We start from the raw sequence: 24,428 nt of genomic DNA, 5'->3' as shown, positions 1-24,428 counted from the left end.
GAAGTAAAGGATACTTATCAAAAGTTTCTTGATGATGCTAATGGCGTTCAATGCTTGATGTTAACATCGTTGACACCAATGCTGCAAAAGTAGCATGAGAATATGGACGCTGCTGCCATTATTCTACACCTCAAGGAGCTTTACGAAGGGAATGCACGACATGAGAGGTACAAGGTGTCAAAAGCATTGTTTGGAAATCGCCTGACCAAGGGAGCCCAAGTTGGCCCTCATGTACTCAAAATGATCTAGCACATGGAGAGGCTTGAGACTTTTGGGTTTGAGTTGGATGTAAAATTACAAGTGGATTTAATTCTGCAATCCTTGCCTAACTCTTATGCACCGTTCATAGTGAACTTCAATATGAACGCTATGGTGAAAACCCTATCAGAGCTTTTGAACATGCTAAGGACTGCAGAGCAAGACTTGAAGAAGTCCAAGCCTGTTTTACTGGTAGTTGCTAGTAAAGGAAAGGGTAAGGGTAAGGGTAAGGGTAAGGGTAAGGGCAAAGGAAAGGGAAAGGCCAAGGCCAATCCCAATCCCAACCCCAAGCCTAAAGGACAGGATGCTCTCAAGCCTGCGGGTGGCGTTGGGAAAGGTGGGAAGGTAGTCTGCTTCTATTGTGGCAAGCCTAGCCATTGGAGGAAGCACTGCAAGGATTTCCTCTCAAACAAGAAAAAGTCAGATGCTTCAACTTTAAGTATGTTTATGATTGAGATTAACTTCTCTCCTTCAACATCTTGGGTCATTAACACAGGATGTGGTACTCACATTTGTACTGATGTGTAGTGACTAAGATAGAGTAGATTGTTCGTTAAGAGAGAAGTGGACCTATGAGTTGGAAATGGAGCACATGTGGCTGCATTAGCTGTAGGGACTTATTGTTTGTCTTTGCCTTTAGGCTTATTATTAGAACTCAAAGATTGTTATTTTGTACCTGCAATTTCTAGAAACATTATTTCAGTATCCTCTTTGGATAATATTGGATATCGTTTTGAGATTTCTAATGGATTGTTGTCATTTAGTTTGAATGGTATTCTATTTGGAATTGCAAGGTTATATAACATATTATATGTTCTTGATTTGAACAATAAGGATATTCTCAACATTGAAACTTTTTTAGATTTCAAACTTACAAGGACGGCTCCATTTTTTGTAGGGATGTGTTTGCAAAATTTTAAACTTTTTGGACTGTCGATAGACCACCTGTTTAGCCGGTAGGACCAGGAAAACCGGGACCCAACCCCTTGGTCGGGTGACATCTTGGGTCGGGTTTCAAAACCTTCCCTGGGGACAACCGGGAGTTATTGCTAAACCCACGTAGGAGAATGAACCGTACTGTCACGTGTTACATAATCCACACACGTGCGTCGCTGCTCAACTATTAAAGGAGGCGTTACTCCGATATTTAACTAAAGTTACTAAACCGTCTCCTCCCAAAACGTCGTCATTCAGTCCCTCTATCATCCACAGAAACATGACCGCAGACACTCTCCCGTTCCAAAACGGCACTTTGTCGAACGGAGATCTGAGCTCCACGAACCCTAACTCCAACGCCGCCACCGCCACCGCCAAGAAGTCCAAAGAGAGCGAACGGCGTCGGCGCAGGCGCAAGCAGAAGAAGAACAAGGCCTCTCAGCAGGCACCTGAGTCTAATGCCGACGCCGGAAACGAAACAGACGAAGATGAAGCCAAGGAGAACGCCGATCTTCAACCACAGGTCTGGCTATACTTCTAGGGTTTTATTGTTTGTATTCTTCTTCTATTTATATGTATGCATGCGTTTATGTTTGATGATTTGAATGGAGCGTAAATTTTTAGGTTATAAGGGCTTGATTTTGGGGCAAATTAAGGTTTGCCTGAATAATAATTAGGATTCTGATTTTCTAGATAGAGTATCTATGATTTTCTTAGGCTATTGCCTTTGTTTTACTTTCATCTAGAAAAGCAATAAATAAATAACACGAAACCGGCCCTCGTAGCCGATAATAAATGGTCTGTAGAAATTATTGGGTGAATGGTAAGGAAGTGTGTCTCTCTTTGCATTCTAACTTTGGTGGTGAGGATTAAGCCATGGATAAGGATGGCGAGCTTTTGAGTTTCTTTTATGCCTTGAAGATACATATACATATTTTATATTGATCTGTGTTCAGTTTGTATCTTTCTACATTAAAATAATAAAAATAGATATGAATCTTACGACCATACTATCAAATCTCATAGGCTACTGCTGATTCTAGTTATGTGAATTTGTAATATTTTTTCTTAAATCATTGATATGAACTAAGAAGTCAAGTTTATTCAAATTAATATTATAATAAAGAAAGCAGTAGGAACTAGAATGAACAGTTGCATGCATGGGTGAACTAGTTTCTGGGTTCTGTATAGACTTGTTGTAGTTGTAGTTGGAGAGGAAGAATGGATAGGGAACTTGAAATTTTAATTGCGATTTCTGATTTTTGAGTAATTAAGGCTGAACTAGTTATACAAAATGGAGTTGTTTACATTTCCTTATCTTTCACTAATAACTTGGTACAATTGGCTAGGCGTTATATATAAAATTCTTTTTGTTTCTTTGTTAGTCTCCCTGTGTGAATATAGCCAGTGACATTTGTTTTGGTTCTTTATACATCTGCTTGGTTCAGTGCGATCATCATGACATGTGCAATTGTTTTAAATAACTTGTCAGGTTGTTGAGCAAGTTACTATTGAGTATGTACCAGAGAAGGCAGAGTTAGTAGATGGTATGGATGATGAATTTAGAAAGATCTTTGAGAAGTTCACTTTTAATGACACTGCTGGTTCTGAGGTAAATGGGTGAACTTTTAAGTCTTCTTGTTTTTTTGTTGGTTAGAATATTACTTGAAGCTGATTTTTTTTTTCCCCCAGGAGAATGATAAAACAGATGAGGCTGCCAAAAATGCAGACTCAAAGAAGAAGGCTGACTCAGATTCAGAAGATGAAGAACAGGATGACCAACAAAAAGAGAAAGGCCTTTCAAATAAAAAGAAAAAGGTTTTTGGTGCTTCATTGAAAGTTATTTTGTTCTTCATATTAATTTTATCATATAATTGTTATATTATTGTCATCATTATGTATCACTGTTTTTGTTACTATTGCTGGCATGTGACTGACAGAATTTTTTTTGAAAAAACCTTTTTTCAGCTTCAACGAAGGATGAAGATTGCTGAACTGAAACAGATCTGCTCAAGGCCTGATGTTGTTGAGGTAGTGATAAATGCCCGTATTTGTCATATTTTTATTTGGTTATTGATGTGCTCTTTCCTGCTTTTTGGTGATCTAATATGGTTTCCTCATTCTGGAGTTAGCAATAAATGTGATTGATAGCATTAATATGTGTTAACCATTTGAGAATTTGAGAACACAGATAAAAGATGTGTTAAGGATTCTATATGATATTAATCTTATTACCTAGTTCACAAGTCTTGTATTCATATACTATTTTAATCCCTTCCAATATTTGATCCTGCCACTTGTAACTGTTGATAATCTGTTTTACTTTTTGTTGTTTTTCCCTGCTCATTTAACCTTTTATTCTGTATTCAGGTTTGGGATGCAACAGCTGCAGACCCTAAGTTGCTGGTGTTTTTGAAGGCATATAGAAATACTGTTCCTGTTCCAAGGCATTGGTGTCAGAAGAGGAAATTTTTGCAGGTCAGTTATTTCTGCTAAAATTGACCAATGTGGATAAAGTTATGCATGCACAATTGATGGGATTGGTCAACATGAGGGGTTTAGGGAAGAGAGTGAGGAAAGATCAATGCGATAAAATTTCCCTTATATGTATATATGTGGTTCTTGCAGGGTAGCGGCTGTGACAACCATGGAGCCTGGACTTGTATGTGTTTTGGAAAGAGGACCTTTGAATTATATCTCTTTAAATGTATTTGCTAACGTGGGTTGGGATATAGATGTTTATCTGATGCTTTTAATGGAATTTTTTTAGTAGAATGGCATACCTTTGCATGCTAGATGTAGGAGATTTTTGTTCACTGTTGAGGTGCTAATTAGTTTGCTTTGAATTTCAGATGCCTTTCCATTGTGCCTAATGCTCGGGCTAGATTCGTATAAGATTTTAATATTTTTGAAGTTATCTGAGTTGGGTGCAGATTGATTAACTTTTGTAATTGTAAAATTTCTGGTATCTCATAAGGTTTTGGATTTTTTGTTTTCAGGGGAAGCGTGGAATTGAGAAGCAACCATTTCAGCTTCCTGATTTCATTGCCGCTACAGGAATTGAGAAAATTCGACAGGTAGCTCCAACTTTATTATTGTTTCCTTAAGTTTTTTTCTTTCTTTATGTTGAACCAAGTTTCATTTCCTGGATGCTCCATACATGATGCATGTTTTGCTAGATATTTTTCTGTATGTGTTTGTGTACATGATAAGGGCACCTAATAATGTTAATTTTTGAGGAGTTTAAAGCCTGAATTTTTTTTATCTTTTTGTTTTCTAATTCTCTTTTTACTCTAGAAATTCCCTCATTGGAGTTTTGGAAACCTTACATTGGTGCCAGTAATATTGTAATTAGAAGCTGGGCAAACATATTTTCAATCTAGATACCATTTACCTGTGTCTGTAAATATGATTCTTTGTGTTTATTCCAGTGTTGAATGCTGCCTGCTTGCTGTCCCTCTTTGTACGGTTTTTTCTAACATCTGGATTTGGGTTTTGTTTTGATTTTTTATTCCATTCTGTTTCTGTGCTGTGTTGTGAAAGGTGCTTATAACTTATTTCATTTGATTTTTCCTTGCAGGCTTACATAGAAAAAGAGGACAGTAAGAAGTTGAAACAAAAGCAGCGTGAACGTATGCAGCCAAAGATGGGGAAAATGGATATAGACTATCAGGTTTCACCTGTTTCTTGATTGATGTTATTTAGAATTATACTGTAATTTTTGCTTCTTTGCATGTTGAGTAATGTGCCTCCCCTTGCTTGTGTTTGGAATGATTATTGCCATTTTTCTGACAAGATTCTTGTTTCTGTTATTTAGGTCCTCCATGATGCATTTTTTAAGTACCAGACGAAGCCAAAACTGACAACTCATGGTGATTTGTACCATGAAGGGAAAGAATTTGAGGTGAACTTAATATGTATATTATGCTTTATATGTATTGCTGCTCATTCAGTTTGATTCTTTTACAATTTGCATGTATTTTCTGCGCTGACTGCTGTTACACAAACATGTTGGCATTACATATGACTATCATCATATCATAGCATTACAGGGAAGAAATGACATTTATGTGACTTTTAGATTCTTTTTGTTAATTATTTGTTCATGCAACTACTGAACACACCTTTTGTCATGGTCATTCTTAGTACTTTATATCTACGTAACCTAGAGGCTTGAATAAAATGATGTGGACACTTCTCTTAGATGATAGGTTTGCTTGTGATTTGATATAATGAAGTGGGGGTTTGTGCCTATTGTTTAATGGGATGGTACAGTCACCTTTTCTTTTGTTTGACCTGTAGGTGAAACTAAGGGAGATGAAGCCCGGAACATTGTCACAAGAATTAAAAGAAGCTCTTGGTATGCCAGATGGTGCTCCACCCCCATGGCTTATCAATATGCAGGTGAGTTTGGCTAAATTGTCCACTTTTGTAGCTATGATTATTTTTTTCTAACCGTGGATCTGATCATGTAGAGATATGGTCCACCGCCTTCATACCCGCATCTTAAAATTCCTGGACTAAATGCTCCTATTCCTGCTGGAGCTAGTTTTGGTTATCAACCTGGTGGCTGGGGCAAGCCTCCTGTCGATGAAGTATGTGATTTAATTAAAATTTGTCTCAAATTACTTGTATTCATCTACTATTTGGTGTATAACCAATTTCTTTTGTCACTGTAAATAGTATGGACGCCCTTTGTATGGAGATGTTTTTGGTGTTCAGCTACAAGAACAGCCCAACTATGAGGTATGAGACTGCACAATTGGGTTTGGATTGGCATATTGAATGATATATATATATATATGGAAGACACTGAACTCTAATGTAGTAAAACCCTAATCAATAGTCAAGAACGAGTAATTAAGTAAAATATTAAATTAACCTTGCATTACCCATCATCAAAGTAAAAAGACCTTGCTTTCATGCCTATACTTCTAATGTTACCACTCAATTCTATTAATTTGTGACTGGGATATGCCCACTGTAAATTTGATTCTTAATGTGGGTCCCAACCCTTTGTTGTTTTTTTTTTTTTGACATCCCTATCAGTAATGAGGAGAGACACCACTGATTATGAATGTTATTACAGCATGAAGGATATTTTGCAATCCCAAACTTTTAACTCTTGAGTACCTATTCTTGACATTGATTGACATTTTCTTTTCTGTTCTTTTCTTTTTTGTATTGATTAATCGATTTAGGAGGAGCCAGTTGACAAGACCAAGCATTGGGGTGACTTGGAGGAAGAGGAAGAAGAAGAGGAGGAGGAGGAAGAAGAAGAAATTGAGGAAGAAGAGTTAGAGGATGGTATTCAGTCTGTTGATACACTTTCAAGGTATATATTTCTTCACCTTCAGTGTGCTTTTATGTTGGTGATGTCCTGGTGCCTTGACTGCATTGTGTACGTCATGGCACTTCATGTCGTTTGCAAATAATATTTTGCCTTTCTTAATTAACATCCGTGTGATTATTATTCTATTGCATCAAAGTTCTAGCCTTGTCTTGCTTGGTTTGGCATAGTTTCTGACCATATAGTTTGCTTTTCTTAATTCAGCACGCCTACTGGTGTTGAGACACCTGATGTTATTGACCTTCGTAAGCAACAGAGAAAGGAACCGGAGAGGCCTCTATATCAAGTGAGAGAACTGCAGTTTGAAAATCTCTGCCTGTGTCACATTAATATTTCTTCATGGCATTCATGTTAGATGTTATGTCTTTCTATTTACAATTTTTTCTCCCTTGTTTCCTGTAGGTACTTGAAGAAAAAGAAGAGAGGATTGCTCCAGGGACTTTACTTGGAACAACTCACACGTACGGCATTTATTTGTTTCAGAAAATTTCTAGTTTCTGATTCCTATAAATCTGAGATATTTAATAATGATTATCATTATTTATTTTTTTATTTATTTTGGTTTACAGGTATGTGGTTAACAGTGGTACACAAGACAAGGCAGGAGCGAAAAGGGTAAGGATAAAGTTTGTTTATCCTTTGCATTAAGTTTGCCTCAGTAACACCAATTAGTAGAAAAATTAATAAATTGATTTTTCTCTCCTGTGACAGCAGAGATACTTGTCTATTGAAAATTGCGTCCTCTCTATGACTATTTACTTACTATCTTCTTTAGAAGGGAAAGATTTAGCCCTTACTGAACGGGACAGAATTAGGCCCTATTAAAAAGAATGGAAAAATTTGGCATAACATAAACACTGTCTCTTATCATATCATTTAATATTAGAAAAGTTTGTAGTAGCCAATCAGTATTTAAGCTATTTGATCTTGTTCTTATTATATCATTTNTCACATTAACATTTCTTCATGGCATTCATGTTAGATGTTATGTCTTTCTATTTACAATTTTTTCTCCCTCGTTTCCTGTAGGTGCTTGAAGAAAAAGAGGAGAGGATTGCTCCAGGGACTTTACTTGGAACAACTCACACGTACAGCATTCATTTGTTTCAGAAAATTTCTAGTTTCTGATTCCTATAAATCTGAGATATTTAATAATGATTATCATTATTTATTTATTTATTTATTTTGGTTTACAGGTATGTGGTTAACAGTGGTACACAAGACAAGGCAGGAGCGAAAAGGGTAAGGATAAAGTTTGTTTATCCTTTTCATTAAGTTTGCCTCAGTAACACCAATAAGTAGAAAAATTAATAAATCGATTTTTCTCTCCTGTGACAGCAGAGATACTTGTCTATTGAAAATTGCGTCTTCTCTATGACTATGTACTTACTATCTTCTTTAGAAGGGAAAGATTTAGCCCTTACTGAAAGGGACAGAATTAGGCCCTATTAAAAAGAATGGAAAAATTTGGCATAACATAAACACTGTCTGTTATCATATCATTTAATATTAGAAAAGTTTGTAGTAGCCAATCAGTATTTAAGCTATTTGATCTTGTTCTTATTATATCATTTAATATTAGAAATGTTTGTAGTAGCCAATCAGTATTTAAGCTATTTGATCTTGTTCTTGAATAACTTGCCTTGCTTGAAGTTTATGGATGTGATAATTCATGTTAGAAATAAGGTAGCACACGTATTAGCAGTTTACTATTTTCTTATCCACTGTGAAAGGTTATATAACTGATGCTTGGTGTAATGAAAACTCTGGAGATTAGTTTATTTATTTATTTTTGGATAGTTACTTGGAATCATTGCCATTTCCATTTCCTTGATCATTATCATTGGTTGATCACTATAAATCTTTTTTGTTGTTTATTTTGGCAGGTTGATCTTCTTAGAGGGCAAAAATCAGATCGAGTTGACGTCACTCTACAGCCAGAAGAACTTGAGCTTATGGACAATGTTCTGCCTGCAAAGTAAGTCGAAGACCCTTGTGAATTTGATATGTTACTGCTGGTGTATTAGTATCTTCTAGTACAAAGTGGGTTAATTATTTTTTTGAATTCCACAGATATGAGGAAGCAAGGGAGGAGGAGAAACTCCGTAGTCAGCGTGAGGATTTCAGTGACATGGTTGCCGAGGTGCACCTTTTAACTATTTGTTACAGCATCCATTTCAGGAAATGACATTAGATTGTAGTCCATTGCTATTTCCCTCATTAAATAATTACCCCCTTCTACCAACCCAATCATAAGTACAGATGGAATCCTTTTTGGTTGGGAGATAAATTGAGGATGAATATTTTTGTTGTTCCTGAGTTGATATGTTATGTTGATAAAATGAGTGTGTGATTGTGCAGAATGAGAAGAAGAGGAAGCGGAAAATGCAGGAAAAGGAAGGAAAGTCAAAGAAGAAGGATTTCAAATTTTAGAGTGGACAATGGGTGTTGTTTTAGTTAGTGAAAGCAGAGAGTTTGAAATCAGGAATGCGCAGACACAAATTTTGTTTTGGTTGGAGCTCTCGTTATCCGGAGAATAATTGCCAATTGGTGTAAACAAATTTGTATTAAATGTTGTCATCTATCACTAATTAACATAGACATAGTTTTGGTGTAAGATTTTAAATATATATACATGAGTAGAGTTGGATGTATGGCAACTTTTAAAAATGATGAAGGTTGTGGTGAATTGTGCGGTTGATTTATTAACTTTTGGAAGAAAAGGAGATCCAATCCAATGCTAAAAGTTGTAGACTATAAAGTCATTCTTCGTCATCATCAAAAGCAAAATAGGTACACTGTTTCCCCCAATAGAGGAAAGAGCCTTAGATGTCAAGTAATCCTCTACTGCTTCTATCTCTTCTCTAGTGCAATATTTTATTCTAAATTTGAAGCTAAATTGTGATGTAACATGTGTAGACATACTTAGCAGGGAGAGTTTTTTGAGTTTTGAGTTTTAAATGAAGTGCAACGTCTCGTCAATTCAATGAGGGGAGCTGTCAAGCCCTAGTTTTATTCTATTTTTGCTAAATTTCAATTTTAGTTTGTAATTGTGGTGACCTTGTCCTTTTTAGCCTGAGTTCACATTCATTTTAATTGTATTCCTTTCTTCCTCCTCACTCTCTTCTTTCCATCACACCATGACCCACCACACCAAACAAACATTTATATGTTATTAAAGTAAGTTCCTTAGCCCTAAAGATTATATGTAATCACCGCCTTATGGTCATGGGTTACATAACCCTGTTTGGAGATAGATGTTTTGTTTAAATTGTCTTGTCGAGCATCACTATGTTTTACTTGGATTCAGTTTTGGCACTTTCTGCCGCCCCCTATCATATACCCATCAATATGATTTTCTGGGTTGCGTCCAATTGCAGCTTATAATTCACTTCTCATCATTTGCATACAATTTTGAGATGAAATTTCAGAAGTTTGAATAATGTTGGAGGAAAGAAGAAGAGGTTCATTAAATTAATAATATGGTTAATGAGAATAATATTATTGTGGTTGAGATGAAGAGGGCACAGCCACATATTCAATCAGGTGGCCACTAGATATTCATGCCAGTACCAACACCATCCGATTCCAGCCAAGCCCACTGAATAATGAAAATGATTGAAAAATAAAGGTTTTTAAAGTCAAAATCCCAACCATTAGTTGACTAAAAATCAATTAATGATGATAGATAAAAGCAAGATTAATAATTTCATAATTGTAAGTACAACTGTACAAGTACCCAATCATACTTGTTCCAAAAGTCATTACCACTGCAATTATAAAATCATGTTACATGAAGCTCTTCATGCTCTGTTCTTCAAAAGTAATAGATTTGCCAGCTAGTTGAAACTGGATTTGATTCTGAATATATATATATATATATCCTTTAGATTTGACGCTCACATAAATTGAACTTATTAATAATTAACAATATAATTATCAACTTCAAGAGGTTAATCTAGTGGTAAGGAGGTTTATTTCATTCCTTGAGTTTTTAGGTTTAAATCTTGGGGTCACCTGTTACAATAATATTGTAGCTTACTTGATCCTTAGTCCTTTGGGTTTATAAAATATTCAATGGACTTTGACGTAAACTAGCCCAAGACACTCCGGTTACCCAAAAAAGAAAAAAAATGTAACTATCACTTTCCCATGGAGAGAGCATGTGGTCTCAGCAACAGCGTGTTAAACTGGTTAGATAGCCATGATTATTGATACCTCACCAGTTCATCTTTTGATTAAATTAAAAAAGGAAATTAATGAAAGTGATGATCCAAAGTGAACTGAATTTTCATCAAGCAGCTTACCACCTACCTGGAACCATCAATTGCACTAGGCCATGCCTGCACCTTATGGTGTGGCGACACGTGCCCTTTGATTAATTAAAAAAATTTATGATGAAATTGATACTAAACCTATTCTTGTTCTTGACATTATAATGAGTGTGAATTATTAACATAAAGTAGTAAAGTGGCATGATGAGTTTGTTTAGGCTGCAAGATTAGACTAATTCTTATTAAATTTATTAAGTTTGATTAATTAAATATATAATAAGGTCACTTTCTAATTAAATTGTTTTTTTTGGAAGAGATGATCCACATTCTATTTTGTCGTTTTGAAAATGTTGAAAACGCCCTTGCAAGCAACTTTACCTAACCAACCGACCAACCTATATAAATATTATTGTTTATTTGTATTCACATTCCTTCAAGAATCCACTGCATTTGTTTACATTAAAACTTACTCTTTGATTGTGCCCTAATTATGTGCACGTGGCTCTTTTATAATCCTGTTTATTTGACTCCCAACTTGCTTAAATCATTCTTCATGTATTATTGTTTTTTTAGTAATCGGAGGTATTCAGGTCAACATGCGCACACCTTAACTAAACTCTCCAACCTTGAAGTAAAAGATTGAATAAATTCTTTCAGTGATCACCCCTATTAATGTCTAGAAAGATTCAAACTCAAGAACTCATGATAGACTCCTTTGCTATTTTATTATCAAACCATCTGTAATGATTTTCTTCATATATTGTTGAATTCACATTGAGCTTGCATGGTTTGAACCAAATATTCTAGATGGGTTTACTTCAAGGTTGATCAGAGTTGACGCTTTGGTCACAATTGATATGATTTTGTTAGTGTAGGTAAAAGTAGACTCAAAGGATTCTAATTTAGTAGTCAAAATTTTGACCTCGGTTTTCTTGGTTTGCAATTAATTAAATGTATGTGCAGGTGAGAGGACGTAAGTTTATTAGTGTTAGGGTTGTTGACAAGTCTTTAACCAAATTAATATGCTTTCCAGTAGAGTGTTATGAGGGAGTGACTGATGAAAGAGCCATTTTGGATATATGATGATGATGACGGTTGTTGTGGCATGCTAGACAAAACAAAATCTTGTCATTTCATGGGCGGTGACTACTAATTTGACACCTATAGACCATATCTATAGCACTGTGCTTTGTTTCCTACTGTCCTTTCTCAGTGGCAATTATACAAACATATATTACTCATCACTACTGTCATTTCTCAGAGACATTTCTACAAACACAATGTAACAGATTGTGGTATTATTACCATTCTCTACCTTCAATAATGTAATGCTAACACACATGGCCATGGCCGAGCCTCCTCGCCACTCTAAAACATGAACACACATGTGCATTGGCCCATGCATGCCGTTTGCTTCATCACTAACCTCTCATCTTTCTAATTCTACCCCACCAATAATCACGTGATGCCAACTGTTTCAAATCATGGGTCCCTTCACCACCACCATCTACACTACACTATTATCCGACTCTCAACTTTGATCATCTCATCTCTAAATATCATTATCAAATTAGTTTGTTAGATGAATATTATGTGTTTTCCGATCACTAACGTAAAGATGGGTGTTCTCTCCTAATGCAGTAGAATATTGGAGAACATATTCTATTTTTTTCGGCGAAAACTATGGTTGAAATATCCCTTTTAGCCTTATGCAAAACAATCTTAACTTCAATCCACTCATGGCTAGCCTTGCAGTAAAGGTGAACCAAATGGGTTATGTATCGCTTCAATATATAGTCTTTAAGTTCGATTTTCTGTTGATTGTAAAAATAATATTTTGTTCATGATTTTATTTGGGAGTCAACGGTAGATTATTATGGGATAGATTTCTCTTAAGATAAGTATTAAAAATAAAAATCTTAATTGTGTCTTGTCCTCTACATCTAGGGAGTTTTGGAGGGGCAATAGAGATAGATATACTACTTACACGTAATTGATGGTGATATCTGTAATATAGTTTAAATATTGTAGCATAGATATAGAGTGAACATCTACACCTCCTTTACAGCCTATATAGACAAAGCACTATCAACGGCCTAGGGGCATCCACGTGTAAGTAATCAAACATTCACCTTCAAGGCTAAGTAAGTATGTCAGTGTATCTCCATTTGTTGCCCTATTTAAAATGTGTTACCAAGGCTTTTGCATATTTTATTAGAGCTCTTCCCCATCTTCATATTCTCATAATTATTTCCTTTTACAGATAGAGCAAAGCATATTATACAATACAAGATAATCCCTCAAAGACATGCTCACCTCTCATCACCGTCCTAAACATTTCCTTCTCTTTAACTCCTCTCCATCACCAAATTTCTCAGCTGCTTCTCTAATAACTATCTCTCTCATCTCCTTCTTGTTATTCTTCAGATTGATCTCTCTTCTTGCTCCTCGCTCCAAAGGATAGAGTTTCAGTTTCTTTATTATTTGATCATCATAATATTGTTTTGCTTTTTGTTTTAGGGTTCTTGAGTTGATCTTCAGGTATATTAATTAAGAACATACGCATGGGGTTAAGTTCTAAACAAGTTTCTCGTGATGGATTTGGTTGGAGCCAGGCTTTGTTGCAAACTCAAACCTTAGAGCTCCCGAAGCCTGCGTCACTGAAGCGGCAACACCCACAAAATCAGCAGCAGGCAGACCCATTGAAGTGTCCGAGGTGTGATTCCACAAACACAAAATTTTGTTACTATAATAACTACAACAAGTCACAGCCTAGGCACTTTTGTAAAACCTGCAAGAGGCACTGGACTAAAGGTGGCACTCTCCGCAATGTTCCTGTTGGTGGTGGCCGCAAAAACAAGCGTCTCAAAACTTCAAACAACGCCACCAACAACACCACTACAAGCACCACCGCAACAACTGCCACTGGCAGTATCAACAATAGGGTTTATAATACCCAACTGGCAATTCAATGTCAGCAGCCTAGAGAGAACCTTTCTTTTGCAATTGATGATCAGAAGAACTTGTCTGGCATGCTTTATCAAGCGTTGCTTCGTCCTCCATCTACACTCTTTCAACAAGATCTTGTCAACTCTGGCAACTTGGACGTTAAAGATATGAGCCCCAACAATAGTGTTTTTATTGGTTCAAGTGTTTCTATGGCGCCTCAAAATCAAAGCTTGCACCTTCCTTATGCAAGCTCAAGTTCTTTTGATACAACACAATCTTCAATATCAACCTCTTTTCAATCCTCAAATGTTTATAAATACCCAGGAGAAACCATGGAGGATCCAACCATGCCAACCACAAGCACCAGAGTCACGCAGCCATGGGCTCAAACAGCAACTACAAGCAGTGGAATGGACATGGGAAATTACTGGAACTGGGATGACATTGACACGTTAGTCTCTACTGATCTCAACATATCGTGGGATGATTCTGATATCAAACCGTAATTAACTATATATTAGTAGTGTCTCTAGATCTTTTTCTTCATGAGTTGGGGTGTTTGTGTTTTTGTTAGAGGATCAATGAGTCTATTTTCTTTAGGTTAATTAATTAATCATAAAATGTACAGTCATATCTCTCAACCTTATGTAACTGTTAAATGAGATGTAGACTGATAGAAGCTGCCCTTTTTTTATTAAAGAATTAGTGTCTCCATTTGTCATTTGTGTGAGACTCTCTCTTGTTTCTTCCGAGAAAAAAAGAAAAAAGAAAGAATGTAAAGACAGGTTAGGGAGAGTTGTCGACTCTATGATATAGAATTAAAGTGATATAATTGTGACCACATTTCAAAGGCATATGAGAGTTGGATTTTTACAGCCAGGGGGTGAGTGGTGATAGTAGATGTGATGGAAGATTCTTGTGGACATGTATATTTGATTTTGGATATCTGAATAATATTGTATTCCATAGGATTTGTTTGCTCATAATTCATGTCCACTTATTGAGAATCATTCTCTTTTGTTGTAAAGTACTGTATGTTTTCCAATTCTATCTACTTATTTATGTTAAAATCTCTTTCATATATAATATATTTGCTCAATTCCCATCCATTCATTCCTCTACTAAACATGTGCATGTTGGGGCCACACAAGGTTTGTTTTTGTTTAGTTTAAGATCACTGAGTAAACTAACTGGGGGTTAATTAACCCAGTAATTAACTTGGGCAAAAATCTTGAATTCATCATCTACATCAATCGTATTCTTTTTATAAACGTAGACAGACAATGGTTTGTAGTACGTTTACGTTTAACTTCCCTGATAGTGATATAACGAAACAGAGAGAGAGGATAAAAAAGAACTCCAAAATGAACATGACATATCTTGTCCTTCACATGAGAATTAGCTGCCATCATGAAATTTGCAACTTTATGCACGTTTTGCATGGGCTGTGTGTCAGATTCAATGGTCACGGTGGAATGGTGAGTCTTGGGCAATGTCAATGGTGACGTCGTCTCTGCTGCTACTATTGATATTGGAGCCAGGCATATGTCATTGTAGCACTTAAATTAAAAACTTTTGGAAGTGAGAGCTTTAAATTTTCATGATCAGGACTCTTATTTGGTTCATTGTCAAGAAACAAGTAAACAGCAAGAATTGTTAGTGGAAGTGAATCCCAAGTCACAAGAAAGACATCAAACTTCTAATCATATCTTAATTGCCAAGATAACCATTTCCTGCTTCCGTGGATATCTTCTCTTCCACTTCTAAGGCTGATTGTGGATCCTATTCCTACCCTCTGAAAACTAAGAATCAACATCAAAATTTTCTAAGTCTAGATTCATAATCAAATGTTATGACTTGGCACATTCATCAAGTGGAGCAGGGTATTCAGTAAGACAACATCAACTTGAAGAATTGAGAAAAAAAAAAATATATATATATATATCCTGAAGGCTAAGTACCTTCACATTCAAGAGTCAGAGAATTTCTCATCAAAATAGAATAAAAAATCTGAGGTTTACATCAGGAGACGCTAAAATGGAAATGTTAAGATCTGCATCCAGAGAGTAGTAGCAGGCACAAATTTAAAAGGACTAAAAAGATGATATGAAAAACAACAGAAGATCAGTAAGATCATCAATCAATTCCATATGCTAAATAAAGGTATACTAAATCACAAGCCTAGACACAGTACGTACTTCATATCATAATACCGAAGCCAACTGACTAGCAAAATTACATACTAAAACATTTCTAACCGTCCAGACTCAGTTCAGCTATAAGTTTCCCATCCTCACGCCAGTGTCTCTGCTGTAGGGAGCCTGCCCATCATTAGCTCTGGAAAAGCTAACATAGTACAGCTCAGAGATTATGCCTGTTAAGACGATGAAGGCAGCGCCAGCTCCAAACACTCCCTTTCTCAAAGTCTGACATGATGGGGGATTGCCCAAGGAACTCCTGTATTTGGTGTGGTAGGCATTTCGCACTGACCCCGCTAGCAAACAAACCTCAGCAATAAAAAAGAACACCCTGAAATACCATTTTTAATGAGTAAATTGAAAAATATGGGAAATTTGATATTCCCTACCCTAGACAAGATTTGCAAGCAAAAAAAAAAAAAAAAGAAAAAAAAAAAGGGAATTTATAAAGACGTAAGACAAGTTTTATTCTGAGAGCATTAACAAATTATTTGATATGAACTTTGTGATAAGCACATACCAGCAGGTGATAAATAAGACAATGGCCCATGCCCTGGCCCCACTAGGTCTCATAGCCTTCCCACAGCACAAGCATCGACTTGCCACCATAATAAGGATTTGACTAGCTAAAAGAAACAGGAACGAACCCGCTCCTAAGCCAGTCGAAATATCCTTGTCATATTTACAGTAGGTATAACCAGGACCATCAGCGATTTCAGCCTGTCAAAGGAGTCAACAAGTAATGAGTTGGACGCTGGCTATACTGTAATACAAAACAAGTGTTTGGCTTGCAATTGCTGTAATCCATTAGGGAAATGAAATTAGATAACTCTCTAAGTTTTATGAGGCGGCACAAAAGATTAGTTAAGAACTTCAGTTTAATCAAATTGTTTCCAGGAAATTGCCAGAACTCAAATTTAGTGAAGTTTGAAACTGAATTAATCTTGACCAGGAAGCTGACAGGCTTCTGCACATGTTGGAAATTCGAAATCCAGTAGTATATTTAGTTAAAATTATAGCGGAAACCTAAGGAAACTAAAACAAAACAAGAGATATGTACCAAAACGAAGTGAAACTATTTTACAGCTAAAACTTGCAGCTAATTAGTTCATTCACCCTGTCCCAATTTCACGAAATTCATCACAACTTCCCGACTATATTAATCTTTTCAATGGTCTTCTACTCCAGAAACGTAAACTTTTCAGCCAAACCTAAAGTATCCAAATATATTTCCAATTTCAACGCCCTAATAAGAATTCAAAATCAAAATCTGTAAAATTACTCCAACCAAGTGCATGGCTCACATCGAACTCTTCCATGTGCCCACACAGAGAAATGGCCATCTTTCTGGGAGGTTTTTCACTTCGGTTTTTTTTTTTTTTTTTTTTTGGTTCTATTTGAAGACAGATTTCATAGTTTGCTTATCAACAAGTATGCACTAAATCTATAACCAAATGGTTAACTCTCTTCTTTAAATTTTAAGAGAACAATCAACAACCAACTACCAGTTTGACTTCCGAAAAAATTATNACTTCTAAGGCTGATTGTGGATCCTATTCCTACCCTCTGAAAACTAAGAATCAACATCAAAATTTTCTAAGTCTAGATTCATAATCAAATGTTATGACTTGGCACATTCATCAAGTGGAGCAGGGTATTCAGTAAGACAACATCAACTTGAAGAATTGAGAAAAAAAAAAATATATATATATATATATATATATATCCTGAAGGCTAAGTACCTTCACATTCAAGAGTCAGAGAATTTCTCATCAAAATAGAATAAAAAATCTGAGGTTTACATCAGGAGACGCTAAAATGGAAATGTTAAGATCTGCATCCAGAGAGTAGTAGCAGGCACAAATTTAAAAGGACTAAAAAGATGATATGAAAAACAACAGAAGATCAGTAAGATCATCAATCAATTCCATATGCTAAATAAAGGCATACTAAATCACAAGCGCAGACACAGTACGTACTTCATATCATAATACCGAAGCCAACTGACTAGCAAAATTACATACTAAAACATTTCTAACCGTTCAGACTCAGTTCAACTATAAGTTTCCCATCCTCACGCCAGTGTCTCTGCTGTAGGGAGCCTGCCCATCATTAGCTCTGGAAAAGCTAACATAGTACAGCTCAGAGATTATGCCTGTTAAGACGATGAAGGCAGCGCCAGCTCCAAACACTCCCTTTCTCAAAGTCTGACACGATGGGGGATTGCCCAAGGAACTCCTGTATTTGGTGTGGTAGGCATTTCGCACTGACCCCGCTAGCAAACAAACCTCAGCAATAAAAAAGAACACCCTGAAATACCATTTTTAATGAGTAAATTGAAAAATATGGGAAATTTGATATTCCCTACCCTAGACAAGATTTGCAAGCAAAAAAAAAAAAAAAAGAAAAAAAAAAAGGGAATTTATAAAGACGTAAGACAAGTTTTATTCTGAGAGCATTAACAAATTATTTGATATGAACTTTGTGATAAGCACATACCAGCAGGTGATAAATAAGACAATGGCCCATGCCCTGGCCCCACTAGGTCTCATAGCCTTCCCACAGCACAAGCATCGACTTGCCACCATAATAAGGATTTGACTAGCTAAAAGAAACAGGAACGAACCCGCTCCTAAGCCAGTCGAAATATCCTTGTCATATTTACAGTAGGTATAACCAGGACCATCAGCGATTTCAGCCTGTCAAAGGAGTCAACAAGTAATGAGTTGGACGCTGGCTATACTGTAATACAAAACAAGTGTTTGGCTTGCAATTGCTGTAATCCATTAGGGAAATGAAATTAGATAACTCTCTAAGTTTTATGAGGCGGCACAAAAGATTAGTTAAGAACTTCAGTTTAATCAAATTGTTTCCAGGAAATTGCCAGAACTCAAATTTAGTGAAGTTTGAAACTGAATTAATCTTGACCAGGAAGCTGACAGGCTACTGCACATGTTGGAAATTCGAAATCCAGTAGTATATTTAGTTAAAATTATAGCGGAAATCTAAGGAAACTAAAACAAACCAAGAGATATGTACCAAAACGAAGTGAAACTATTTTACAGCTAAAACCTGCAGCTAATTAGTTCATTCACCCTGTCCCAATTTCACGAAATTCATCACAACTTCCCGACTATATTAATCTTTTCAATGGTCTTCTACTCCAGAAACGTAAACTTTTCAGCCAAACCTAAAGTATCCAAATATATTTCCAATTTCAACGCCCTAATAAGAATTCAAAATCAAAATCTGTAAAATTACTCCAACCAAGTGCATGGCTCACATCGAACTCTTCCATGTGCCCACACAGAGAAATGGCCATCTTTCTGGGAGGTTTTTCACTTCGGTTTTTTTTTTTTTTTTTTTTTGGTTCTATTTGAAGACAGATTTCATAGTTTGCTTATCAACAAGTATGCACTAAATCTATAACCAAATGGTTAACTCTCTTCTTTAAATTTTAAGAGAACAATCAACAACCAACTACCAGTTTGACTTCCGAAAAAATTATAGCCATCTCTCTTCTAATTGAAAAACGTTAACTTTCAGATCTAGCAACTCATATAGTTTTCTTTTGATTATTATATAGAGTAAAAGATCCCAAAATAATCAAACAACAAAATGTTTCAACAACTGGGTCATCGCTATAAATTAATTAAACAAACAAAAAATAAGTTAAACGCCACACCACATACAAAAACAAAAACAAAAACCCACACCAAAAACAAAAACAAAAAAAGAAAACTCACAGTAGACCTCCTCTGCTCAGCTGCAACCGCAAGTCCAAAAGCAATCAGATCAAACACAAACACAACCAACAACAACAACTTTGAAGCCATTTCTGCGTGAAGCCAAAAGTCCCAACTTCGAAGCGTTAGATAAAAAGCAGAAGCGAAAACTTATTGATAATAAATAAATGGAAATTTATGGGCAGATATAAATATGAATTATAGGAGAATTGCACACGCTGCTTTTTGTTTGTGTAGTTTAATACTTTAATTTAATGGATGGTTTTACGTCTCAGGGAAGTAAAGTGTTATGTGTTGAATAATCAAATAATATATACGGCAAAGACAAGACGGCGAGATTCTCTCTAATCTATCACTAAACTTAAACTACGAGGTTAATGTAATGATATACGACAAGTGTGTTTTCCTAGGTTTTAGTTGATTCTGGTCCATGCTTATCTCTTTGAAATTAAATTAGGGTTTTCTATTTTATTCAACTCTGCTTCAACATTTAATTATTATTATTATTATTATAAACTATTTTTGAGTGGTTAAGTAGTTCGATAGGAATTTTTGAGTGTATTATTCAAAAGATCTTGAGTTCGAATCCATCATCAGTTCCTAATAGGGGTAGTTATTGAAGTTTTTATTCAGTTGATAGTTTCAAAGTCTTAAAAAATTAGTTAAGTTATATATAAGTTGGACACTTCAGTCATAATAATAATAATTATTATTATAATTAAAAGTAGAATTAAGTTGTTAATTTAAAAAAAAAAATTATTATTAGATAGATTTATGATATCCATTTTAATAAAAGAAACCAATTTAGAGGTGAATTCTTATGAGTCATGATATTAGGAGGTGAAGGGTGGAGCCATATCCACCACTAAATACGCTCTTCACTCCCACTTTCTAAAGTGGATATTCAATTAAATCATCTTCTCAATTTTGAACAGAGTCCAAAATATCATCAAATACAAATAAAATTTTCATAAGCTATGGCCTGTCTAACCTCATTAACAATACAACATTGCTCCTAATCCTATTTGTACTAAACAATCAATCAGTTTAAGTTTGACTGTAAACTTGATCATAAACTAACATGTAGTGAACACATTTTGGCAAATCAATGAAATCTCATTAGAAGAATGTGAACACATACCATAATTACATCAAATTTACATGGTGGTGTGTTATAGCTGACTCTTTTAACATTTTAACCCTGACTTCCTGCACCTGTTTTCTGCTGATGCTCTTTCTTCAGAGCCTTGAATTTAGACGCCACTTCATCATAGTCAGGGAGCTTCGGGTGTACATGGCTATGGGAGCCACGCGAAGATGTACAACTGGCTATGGGATTTTCATTATGGAATTTCATAACACTATGGTAACATGGATGCTCCAGGGAGCAGTTCAATTCTATGTCCTCGCTGAATCTGCATCTGCAGTATGATTTTCTATGTTTAAATTTGCACTTTCTAGATGGGAGACCATATTGATGGCAGTAGGATTTCTCATTCTCTGATAATTTGAAAAAAAGTTCATACTCTTGTCCACATTCAATACAGTTCACCATCAATACTGGTGATGAACAAGATCGGTACAGTTCACTCTCCTTAGAATCAATTCCTTTCCATGTCTTTCCATTTGATTTCATACGAGATTTCCTTAAGGATACCATGTCATTGGGCGATCCAGGTCTATCAGTTTCATGTTCACCATAATCATAGCCAGATAAAAATAAGAAGCTTCCTCCACCAATTGTATAACAGTCTCCTAATGGCAAAATGGATGAATCAAAGAAGAGAAATTTTCTTTTGTCCCCATCACACTCATCCTGTACCGTGCAAAATTGGAACTCCTGTACTTCCTCAAACTTGACAGTACCATTGTGAAACTGAATTGAGTCTTCCATGGAGAATGTAGAAAGCTTCATTTCAGGTTGATAAAAACTTCCAACTACATTAGAACTCTCCATTTTTGTTGCACTTTTATGCATTGGAGTCAATTGAGGTGGCTCAACTATCAATTTTACAGGCCTTTCAGTAAGTTCATCTGCCTCTTCGTTGAAGACAAATCCTTCCCATTGACAATCGTTATTTCCACACAACTGGATTAAGATCATACAAGTTAATTAATCAATTCCGAAATTTATCAAACATTGAGGCCTTTGGTTAAAATATGAGTGCTTGTGGCATAGACATACCTTTGATAGATTTAGGAGGCTGTATTCCTTGGCTATTTCATCTATCAATCTTACTTTAGCATTTTCTGGAATTGATTTTATACAGAGTNTCTCTTTGAAATTAAATTAGGGTTTTCTATTTTATTCAACTCTGCTTCAACATTTAATTATTATTATTATTATTATAAACTATTTTTGAGTGGTTAAGTAGTTCGATAGGAATTTTTGAGTGTATTATTCAAAAGATCTTGAGTTCGAATCCATCATCAGTTCCTAATAGGGGTAGTTATTGAAGTTTTTATTCAGTTGATAGTTTCAAAGTCTTAAAAAATTAGTTAAGTTATATATAAGTTGGACACTTCAGTCATAATAATAATAATTATTATTATAATTAAAAGTAGAATTAAGTTGTTAATTTAAAAAAAAGAAGGGAAATTATTATTAGATAGATTTATGATATCCATTTTAATAAAAGAAACCAATTTAGAGGTGAATTCTTATGCGTCATGATATTAGGAGGTGAAGGGTGGAGCCATATCCACCACTAAATACGCTCTTCACTCCCACTTTCTAAAGTGGATATTCAATTAAATCATCTTCTCAATTTTGAACAGAGTCCAAAATATCATCAAATACAAATAAAATTTTCATAAGCTATGGCCTGTCTAACCTCATTAACAATACAACATTGCTCCTAATCCTATTTGTACTAAACAATCAATCAGTTTAAGTTTGACTGTAAACTTGATCATAAACTAACATGTAGTGAACACATTTTGGCAAATCAATGAAATCTCATTAGAAGAATGTGAACACATACCATAATTACATCAAATTTACATGGTGGTGTGTTATAGCTGACTCTTTTAACATTTTAACCCTGACTTCCTGCACCTGTTTTCTGCTGATGCTCTTTCTTCAGAGCCTTGAATTTAGACGCCACTTCATCATAGTCAGGGAGCTTCGGGTGTACATGGCTATGGGAGCCACGCGAAGATGTACAACTGGCTATGGGATTTTCATTATGGAATTTCATAACACTATGGTAACATGGATGCTCCAGGGAGCAGTTCAATTCTATGTCCTCGCTGAATCTGCATCTGCAGTATGATTTTCTATGTTTAAATTTGCACTTTCTAGATGGGAGACCATATTGATGGCAGTAGGATTTCTCATTCTCTGATAATTTGAAAAAAAGTTCATACTCTTGTCCACATTCAATACAGTTCACCATCAATACTGGTGATGAACAAGATCGGTACAGTTCACTCTCCTTAGAATCAATTCCTTTCCATGTCTTTCCATTTGATTTCATACGAGATTTCCTTAAGGATACCATGTCATTGGGCGATCCAGGTCTATCAGTTTCATGTTCACCATAATCATAGCCAGATAAAAATAAGAAGCTTCCTCCACCAATTGTATAACAGTCTCCTAATGGCAAAATGGATGAATCAAAGAAGAGAAATTTTCTTTTGTCCCCATCACACTCATCCTGTACCGTGCAAAATTGGAACTCCTGTACTTCCTCAAACTTGACAGTACCATTGTGAAACTGAATTGAGTCTTCCATGGAGAATGTAGAAAGCTTCATTTCAGGTTGATAAAAACTTCCAACTACATTAGAACTCTCCATTTTTGTTGCACTTTTATGCATTGGAGTCAATTGAGGTGGCTCAACTATCAATTTTACAGGCCTTTCAGTAAGTTCATCTGCCTCTTCGTTGAAGACAAATCCTTCCCATTGACAATCGTTATTTCCACACAACTGGATTAAGATCATACAAGTTAATTAATCAATTCCTAAATTTATCAAACATTGAGGCCTTTGGTTAAGATATGAGTGCTTGTGGCATAGACATACCTTTGATAGATTTAGGAGGCTGTATTCCTTGGCTATTTCACCTATCAATCTTACTTTAGCATTTTCTGGAATTGATTTTATACAGAGTGTTATGCCTAAAAAATACAAGGGTTGACGTAAGGTCCAATCAACATGCAAGAGTCAGATCATGGGAACGCCCGCAGCCTGCTTCTGTCAGAATAGTGGCTGTGATGATCCCACGTGTCCAATCCCTACTCCAAATCGCACAAATCTCTATAGAAGGTGGGCAATGTGACATAAAGAAAGATTTTGCATGGATAATCTCACCAACCCACAGATTCAGTGATGATTGCCTCAATCCATTCATCTATAAATTGAGAGCCCCTCTCTCATTGAAGGGGATTTGCATATTTTACATTTGATTAGCTACTCTCTCTCTCTCTCTCTCGCTCTCTCTCTCTAGAATTTCCAGCATTTGATACCTTGTATTACCATTGTAAAGTCAGTCAGCTAAAGCGACCTGACCCTTATCATCAATATAAGAGTCAGTGGACGTAGGACTTGCTACCTTAGCATTCGAACCACTTTAAAAACTGTCCCCATTGCATTTACTGTCATTTTCCTTTACATTCACGTGTGCCTTTTGGGCCAGCTCAACATTTCACACGTGTATTTCATTGGTGTAAAAATCACACATCAACAGTTTAGCGCTAGAAGGGGGCCCTGAT

At 35.7% G+C, this 24,428-nt stretch overlaps 4 protein-coding genes across 5 annotated transcripts; 2 read left to right on the top strand and 2 right to left on the bottom strand.

Annotated features, from left to right (window-relative positions):
* Positions 1-1,401: 1,401 nt before the first annotated feature.
* LOC116108732 (splicing factor 3B subunit 2) lies at positions 1,402-9,217 on the top strand. 2 transcript variants are annotated; one of them, XM_031394961.1, is made up of 18 exons: positions 1,402-1,717; positions 2,687-2,806; positions 2,887-3,012; positions 3,163-3,225; positions 3,565-3,672; positions 4,194-4,271; positions 4,775-4,867; positions 5,012-5,098; positions 5,497-5,598; positions 5,670-5,789; positions 5,878-5,940; positions 6,396-6,529; positions 6,749-6,830; positions 7,574-7,632; positions 7,741-7,786; positions 8,431-8,522; positions 8,618-8,687; positions 8,906-9,217. In XM_031394961.1, the coding sequence occupies exons 1-18, from the start codon at positions 1,475-1,477 to the stop codon at positions 8,975-8,977; spliced, it is 1,758 nt and encodes a 585-aa protein (XP_031250821.1). In that variant the 5' UTR covers positions 1,402-1,474; the 3' UTR covers positions 8,978-9,217. The 2 variants fall into 2 exon arrangements, with proteins under 2 accessions (XP_031250821.1, XP_031250823.1); XM_031394963.1 differs by lacking the exons at positions 7,574-7,632; positions 7,741-7,786 and adding exons at positions 6,947-7,005; positions 7,114-7,159.
* A 3,831-nt stretch (positions 9,218-13,048) lies between these two features.
* LOC116108741 (dof zinc finger protein DOF1.4-like) lies at positions 13,049-14,752 on the top strand. Its single transcript, XM_031394977.1, has one exon. The coding sequence runs from the start codon at positions 13,383-13,385 to the stop codon at positions 14,271-14,273; it is 891 nt and encodes a 296-aa protein (XP_031250837.1). The 5' UTR covers positions 13,049-13,382; the 3' UTR covers positions 14,274-14,752.
* A 977-nt stretch (positions 14,753-15,729) lies between these two features.
* Positions 15,730-17,308, bottom strand: LOC116108714. Its single transcript, XM_031394941.1, has 3 exons — positions 17,270-17,308; positions 16,486-16,685; positions 15,730-16,296 (listed from the first exon to the last, which is right to left on the bottom strand). The coding sequence occupies exons 1-3, from the start codon at positions 17,306-17,308 to the stop codon at positions 16,044-16,046; spliced, it is 492 nt and encodes a 163-aa protein (XP_031250801.1). The 3' UTR covers positions 15,730-16,043.
* Positions 17,309-17,708: 400 nt separating this feature from the next.
* Positions 17,709-20,110, bottom strand: LOC116108735. Its single transcript, XM_031394969.1, has 3 exons — positions 19,712-20,110; positions 18,465-18,664; positions 17,709-18,275 (listed from the first exon to the last, which is right to left on the bottom strand). The coding sequence occupies exons 1-3, from the start codon at positions 19,799-19,801 to the stop codon at positions 18,023-18,025; spliced, it is 543 nt and encodes a 180-aa protein (XP_031250829.1). The 5' UTR covers positions 19,802-20,110; the 3' UTR covers positions 17,709-18,022.
* Between the last annotated feature and the right edge of the window lie 4,318 nt (positions 20,111-24,428).

This window comes from Pistacia vera, unplaced genomic scaffold (assembly GCF_008641045.1).
Source record: "Pistacia vera cultivar Batoury unplaced genomic scaffold, PisVer_v2 Contig568, whole genome shotgun sequence".
Taxonomy (NCBI): domain Eukaryota; kingdom Viridiplantae; phylum Streptophyta; class Magnoliopsida; order Sapindales; family Anacardiaceae; genus Pistacia; species Pistacia vera.
The sequence above is the reverse complement of the archived record's forward strand: the minus strand, read 5'-3'. Positions and strand labels throughout refer to the sequence as shown.

Excerpts from the sequence above, each read along its gene's own strand:
- LOC116108732 (XM_031394961.1), top strand. The coding sequence starts at position 1,475 with ATGACCGCAGACACTCTCCCGTTCCAAAACGGCACTTTGTCGAACGGA. Across the intron at positions 6,530-6,748 it reads TCTGTTGATACACTTTCAAG|CACGCCTACTGGTGTTGAGA; the intron begins GTATATATTTCT and ends TTCTTAATTCAG. Across the intron at positions 8,688-8,905 it reads TCAGTGACATGGTTGCCGAG|AATGAGAAGAAGAGGAAGCG; the intron begins GTGCACCTTTTA and ends GTGATTGTGCAG.
- LOC116108741 (XM_031394977.1), top strand. The coding sequence starts at position 13,383 with ATGGGGTTAAGTTCTAAACAAGTTTCTCGTGATGGATTTGGTTGGAGC.
- LOC116108714 (XM_031394941.1), bottom strand. The coding sequence starts at position 17,308 with ATGGCCATTTCTCTGTGTGGGCACATGGAAGAGTTCGAT. Across the intron at positions 16,686-17,269 it reads GGCACATGGAAGAGTTCGAT|GCTGAAATCGCTGATGGTCC; the intron begins GTGAGCCATGCA and ends CTCCTTTGACAG. Across the intron at positions 16,297-16,485 it reads GTCTTATTTATCACCTGCTG|GGTGTTCTTTTTTATTGCTG; the intron begins GTATGTGCTTAT and ends ATGGTATTTCAG.
- LOC116108735 (XM_031394969.1), bottom strand. The coding sequence starts at position 19,801 with ATGGCTTCAAAGTTGTTGTTGTTGGTTGTGTTTGTGTTTGATCTGATT. Across the intron at positions 18,665-19,711 it reads CTGAGCAGAGGAGGTCTACT|GCTGAAATCGCTGATGGTCC; the intron begins GTGAGTTTTCTT and ends CTCCTTTGACAG. Across the intron at positions 18,276-18,464 it reads GTCTTATTTATCACCTGCTG|GGTGTTCTTTTTTATTGCTG; the intron begins GTATGTGCTTAT and ends ATGGTATTTCAG.